Source organism: Stylophora pistillata, chromosome 11, assembly GCF_964205215.1.
Source record: "Stylophora pistillata chromosome 11, jaStyPist1.2, whole genome shotgun sequence".
In the NCBI taxonomy this organism is placed as follows: domain Eukaryota; kingdom Metazoa; phylum Cnidaria; class Anthozoa; order Scleractinia; family Pocilloporidae; genus Stylophora; species Stylophora pistillata.
The window spans coordinates 13,850,801-13,857,282 of NC_142529.1; the positions used below are offsets into that span (position 1 = coordinate 13,850,801).

At 39.6% G+C, this 6,482-nt stretch overlaps 1 protein-coding gene across 2 annotated transcripts in view; it reads left to right on the forward strand.

Moving 5' to 3' along the window:
- The window catches only part of LOC111327178 (DNA-directed RNA polymerase I subunit RPA1), a 47,597-nt gene extending 42,298 nt beyond the window's left edge, over positions 1–5,299 (forward strand). For both annotated transcript variants that reach the window (XM_088738084.1, XM_022931297.2), the window contains 6 exons: positions 874–950; positions 1,441–1,521; positions 1,783–1,842; positions 2,311–2,403; positions 3,866–3,976; positions 4,310–5,299. In XM_088738084.1, the coding sequence (XP_088594210.1) occupies positions 874–950; positions 1,441–1,521; positions 1,783–1,842; positions 2,311–2,403; positions 3,866–3,976; positions 4,310–4,603 (716 nt within the window). In that variant the 3' untranslated portion in view covers positions 4,604–5,299. The remainder of the gene's footprint in view (positions 1–873; positions 951–1,440; positions 1,522–1,782; positions 1,843–2,310; positions 2,404–3,865; positions 3,977–4,309) is intronic.
- The last annotated feature ends 1,183 nt before the right edge of the window (positions 5,300–6,482 follow it).

Consider the following 6,482-nt stretch of genomic DNA (forward strand, 5'->3'; position numbering starts at 1 on the left):
TTTGTTTGCGATTATGTGGCCTTTTACGCTGGCTATAAATCCCGAAACTATCTGATTGTAGGCTTCCAAGCTTCGGAAAGCCTTAAACTGTTGTTGCGTGTAGAAGCTCGTCTCCAAAACCAGATAGAAAAGGAGATCTGTAGATTCAACTAAAGGCAAGCAGTCTGGTTGAAAATTCTTACTCTGAATAAAGAGGGGATCGATTCCAATCGCCGAAATTTTTTCCAAATAACGCTGCCTTACTTCTTGGCGTACTCAGAAAGAGGAGGATGGATACTGATAGTAGTATTGGTACTTAATTTTGCTTCCGTTGCTGTAGTATTAATTTTTACAGGCAGAAATTGTTGATGTGCTTATTATTTGCATATATAATATTACCCTGGGTTGTACACAAATATGGCGACCGGAAATGATGTGACGTCACGTGAAAACGATCTATAACTGAAGAAGGTCTCTGACCGAAACGTTTTCTAATAAAATTTTTTACGTCAGAAGTTGTCCATCCTCGCAATTTTTTAAACTTTCTATATATATATATATAGGGGACTATCATTTGAAGAATATCACTCTATTATCCAGAGGGGACTATCTTTTCAAGAATATTCACAATTTTAGCCGGTTAATATCCAGTCACTGTATGCCGTTAGACAAGTCGCGGGGGAGAGGAAGAATTTGGTAGATTGTATATTTATTATGTAAAGTGCCGTGCTTTACAAGGATTTTCAGCCGCGGGAAAAGTTGTCACTGCATGCGTGGAAAATTACGGTTATTTGTTAAGTGTGTTTGATATCTGGAAAAGTTTAAAAGTAGTAATGTGGACTGTTTGCCAAAATGGAATTTTGAATTCCTACGCCTATTTCTGTTTCCAAATAGATGAAGAAGAACAATGGGTGTATGATGGAAGTAAAGGCAAACGGAAATCAAAGAAGTCCGATGAGGCGCGAATACAGGTAATCTGCTGAGATCAGGTCTTTGTGAGTGTTATATACTTGCGAGCCCTCAAACCTGGAATTCTGTTTAAGCTAAATCCTTACTTTTGCTACCCAGCCTGAGGCTAAAACAAAAATGAGGAAACAATGATTTATTGACATTTTGAGCCACGTCCAACAAATTTAGAGAGAATGAAAGTATTAATTATTATTTTAAAAAATTGCCAATACCGCACATGCGTGCGCCGCAAACATTCACACCCAATTATTCTGATTAGCGTCCCAATTATCTTCAATCCCGTTTCTTTTGATTATTATTATCTACTTGCAAAAGCAAATATCTCTATGGAGAACCACTATATCGAAGCTCTTAACGTCGGTGAGTTGCTAAGCCGAAAAGTTGCTATGCTAAGTTGCTATGTCGAAACACAAGCCCACAGGTCTTTAAGCGCAAAAGACGCTTTTGTGATTTTCAATTGAACTAATCATCATCTCTTCGATTTATCCGTAGCGTGTTTTGGAAAGTGACAATCACATTGGGGGTTATTCCTACGATGTCACAAAAGAGGAATGGTGTGAAGTGTCCTTGAAGGTATGTTAGCGTTTTCTTGTGTTTCTGGTGTATTCGATGAATACTCAGATATCCATACGCGGTCTGTCTCGGTTTTAGTAAGCTAGTGAAAGTTTTGAAATGCGAACGTTACATTTGGGAAAAAAAATGTTTATTCTCAAAGGATACCTAGAGCAAATCGCCAATTACCTGGAGTTTATTAGTCATGCCATTGACTTCAAAGAAAACGACTTCATCAGGATACCTTCATGCTACTGATATTTAGAATCTTATTTTTTGTAGTTTCCTGCTCATAATTTTAAGATCCAACTGTCTTCTCTGATTGAGAAACTCGCTCATAAGGTACGTTGAAAAATTCAGGAAATTTGTATTCGCAAGTGCGCATTACCTTACCTATGAGTTGTTTTGGGAATCGTTCAGTTTAGTAACAAGTGTGGTGTGGAGGGGATACCTTATACGGCCAGGGGAGTAGAAAGACTTTCTTGTACGTCACGATGCTTTAGTAGTGAGGTTTTTGCCACGGAGGAAGTAGTCATAGACTTACCAGGCTTGTTGGCCACATTTTCTCTCTGTGCCCTCACTAGACGAGATGAAAAGATGGTGGAGAGAAGTTAACAAATTACCTAAGTAATCCTATAGTTGTAAGGGGATACCAGTGTTTTAGCTCCAAAGAACCCTGACATCATGTAAGGAACGTTGAAGGCTGAGGCTGGAAGTGACGTTTTCTTGATCCAATTACTCTGAGATGACTGTAATGTAGCTCAGCTATTCTGACGTTATATTCTGATGTTAGTCTTGTTCTCTCAACAGAGTGTTGTCTATGAAACGCCGCACATAAATCGATGCTTTTTAATTGAAAATAATGATAATGTGGTGCTCAAAACAGAGGGAGTTAACATTCGAGTAAGTGTTGGTCGATATCACCGAATAATTTTTATTCCTTCCGTACTATTGAGTTGGTGAATATCATGTTAAGTTATCTGTCGCCATCTGAACACCTTACTGTTACAGACAGAAGAAAAATCCTTGGTTAAAACTACAACGAAATTACTTAAAACAACTCCGACTTCCGACTTTTTTGTGATTCATTGCGGACAATTTTTGCGTTCAAAACGAAAGTTTGCATTCGTATGCAAGGACAATTTGGGTGTATTGAATTACAGAATTTTTATTCTTTGTCCTCGGTACGTTGAAGATTTCCAGATTGTTCACCCACCAAGTAATTGTGTGTAAAAGTAAATTTGTATTTCAAATTCACCGTGAAACTTCTTATCTTGAATACTATAGCAGTATACGCTGTCAGTTACATTTTCAACGAAAAATGGGTTTATTGTAACGTGGCTGGACTTTGCAGTGAATGGCTGATTTAAGGAGTGGTAGAAATATACATTCCATTGTATTTGTCTGACTTAATTGACTGATCAATCTTCCTCGTCCCCTTCTTCGTCATCTTATCGTTAATAATCCTACACTAATCTAGTGGTACACAAAGTGACTAAGGGCCTGATTACATGAGCCGGGCTGGCCCTGTTAGCCGGGCTGATTTCTTTTGTTTTGGTGTTCGCCAAACCGTGAAAACAAAAGAAATCAGCCCTGCTAACCGGGCCAGCCCGGCTCATGTAATCAGACCCTAACTTGGCTCGGCTCCTAATGTCTTAATAGGGACTTTAAGCAAACCACGACGGCGACGGCAACGAGAACGTGGATAAACAATAGATCTAATTGGCAGAACAATAGCCCAGCACGTGCGTTTTAAAACTTTGTACATTTCTTAGCCGTCCTTTGCAAAACAACCACGTGAAATCACCAAAATTTGCGTCGTCTGCGAACCGAAACCGCGGCGGCAAATTATTTTAATTTACATTTGGAACTCAACGCTACGGTTATGCGTTATTTTGAGTTTGAGGTCTAGCGCCCTATGAGACGGTAAACATATGCAGCCATTTTCGAAATTCTAGCTAAAAGTAGAAACTCATTTTTTAATCGACGTCTTCCGTGGCGTTGCCGTCCTGACTGCTTAAGGTCCCTGATAACAGTGACACACGTACTTGACCATTCATGTACTTCTAGACTATTACGGACTATTGGAGAGTGGACAGCATGCTAACAAGTCTGCTAAATGCTTTGCCGGTGTGTACGGTGTGCGAATTGACGCCCTAGTCTTACTTGTTGTCCACACATTGTCTGGATTTCCACTTGAAGTTCACGAAGCGACGATTTTTAGAAGTGTTGTTCTCCGTATTTGTCAAAGCTCTTTGTTTTCATCATGTGACTAACTTGTTAAGTCTGTACCTTATTTTTTTGTTTTTCACTGATTTCCTGAAATATGAAGTGTTAAGAAATTTTTCACGTGTTATTTTACTAGGAAGCGTGGCAATATGAAGATGTATTAGACTTGACAAAGGTGTACACCAACGATATTCATGCTATGGCAAGGGTTTATGGGATTGAAGCTGCAGCGAAAGTTATAAAAAAGGTATTTTTCCTTAATCTATTAAGAACGAAAACGTTTGTTGATGAAGTGGCCTAACAGCAACAGAATGATCAGTTGCTAAAATAGGAACTGGAATGTCTCTCTTTTGCTCGGTATTTCTTTTGTTACTTTACTCGTTGACCGTGGAAGCGCCGCAAATGAATTGCCGACCAATTTCCACCATTCCTCACAATTCTCAGCGGCCAGTCTTGCGATATCGGTGAACGTTGAGCCGATTTAATCTCTGATGTTATCCTTCCTCTACATCTTCTTTTCCCATGCGTTCTTACTCTAGTCGCAGATTTTAAGTTGTTTCACGGTTTTTCGTTTTTCAAGGAAATAAAGAATGTCTTCAGTGCGTACGGAATCAACGTAGATCCACGTCACCTCAGTCTCATATCGGACTACATGACTTACGAAGGGACAATCAAGGCATTTAATCGCGTTGGACTTGAATCAAACGCTTCTCCTTTTCAAAAAATGAGTTTTGAAACGACGACACACTTTCTTCGTGGAGCGGTTCTTTCAGGGGACACAGAACGTTTAGTTTCTCCATCGTCAAGACTAGTTGTTGGCCGGGTCGTTGGGAGTGGTACAGGATGTTTTGAGCTATTGCAACCGCTTTGCTGAATATTTGGCTGAAGTCCTTTAATGTTGTAAACTTCGGATAATTCGATAGTTTAAATTTAAACACGATTTCATCTTTTTGTATATCATTGTAAGGAAAGCGGAATTGACTGACTCAACTGTCTGATTAATTTTCCGTGGAACTGTCTGCATCTTGTAAAGTGCTGCCTGGTTCTTCTGTATTAACCCTCTCCTAGTCGTTGATCTTGCATCGTAGGTGTTTGACGATGCTAAATTCCTTAAGCAATTTCCTAAGTAGTTGTTTTTTTGTGACATGTGAGTTAAATGATACCGTATCCTCGGTAGAAACAGTCATCGGCGAACAGTAACGCTTACTTGTTTTGCTAAGAAAGGTTAAGGCGTACGTAGTAATCAGGCCAATCTTTGCAGATTTTATGAATTGTGAGCTGTGCAGAGAATAGCTTCAGGTATAGGGATCCGTTGGTGGAATTTTTCAGGTTTTAGAAGAAGAAACTCGCACGTGCAATTCTAATGAAGCCAAAACTGTAATGCTGTCAAGTTTCTCGCTTGAAGCCCCGTCATGGGGCCAGATTGTTTATTCATTTGGATAACTTCGTGGTTAATGAGAATTTTTACTAGAGCTTTAGCCAATTTATTTACTTTACCGACTACTCTGTTATGAATCAATAAAGAAGGATAACACTGACTCAGGAGAGTCGCTATTCAAGTTCAGATTGACTGGTCTCGCTGGTCATTTCTGAGAACCATAATAGTCCTTACTCCACTGCTTCTGGCTTTTCGAGATTTTTTTTGAAGACTAAGCCGGTCCGCTTTTCCTCGACATAGTCAATGTGATATATTTTGTTCCTTTATTGAAGCCAAATTATGAATTATCTCCGTCTAATGGCAGGGAGGACCGATTTGCTCATACGTGGGCCTTACATTGGTCAAATTTACTTCCAAACGCACCAAAAAGTTACCAACTTGTAATTGTTGAGGAGATAGTTATCTCCCAAGCTAAATGGCCCAAAGGGCGTTTGGCATGCATTTAGGTGCCCACCAGGAGGACGTTAATTATGTTTCATTATATATATAAACACTAAAATGTAGGGGCTTTCATTTCTAGGTGTAACCAAAGCTTGATATAGTTCAGGTTTGTCTCTCTAAGATGTACTTCGATCGGAAGATTCATGCTTGTCGCTGTTGTTGGAAAGAGATGAGAGAAGAAGCCATAGAACTTTCAACTGCGCAATCAGAACATTGAAACAAAACTAAAATCGCGATATTTATGGAAAGTTAGCTGTCAACCAACATCAGTTCTGAAAAAAAAAAAAAAAAAATTCTCAAAAACAGTCTTCATTCAGGAAGCGATTCCAAACACTCACATTGACTTCACATTCCGTGTAGGGTTGAACTCTCTATGCAACTGCTAACACTGGAAGATTTCCCAAAGTCCTTTGAGAAGTAGGCTCGATTACCAACCACTTTTCGGGAAGCGGAGCGCGCGCCCCTCCCCGAACCAACGGCTGGACGTGTGAGGTTTCTTTTGTTGCTTATAGCCAATCAGAATTTTGCCTGCAGATTTTTGTAAAGCCGCATAAATTATCTTGTCAGACAAAGTTTTCAAAATGGTGGATGATGATGAATCAATGAATGTGGCGTGCGAACGAATTTTAGAGACGATTAAGATCGAAAGTTTGAAAGATTTACAACGAGAAGCTCTAGAGAAGCTGGTTTGCGGCAACATGTCTTCTTGATTCCAACCAATGGAGTCGGGAAGTCGCTGATTTTTCAGTCCGCGCCGATTGTTTTTGTTGTGGAGACATGATATGAGGCCTTTGTTAAAAGCGAAGTCAAGCGTTCCATTAATCATTTCGAAAATTTCCTTCAACGAGCGATGAAGGGTATTTGTATCTTCTCG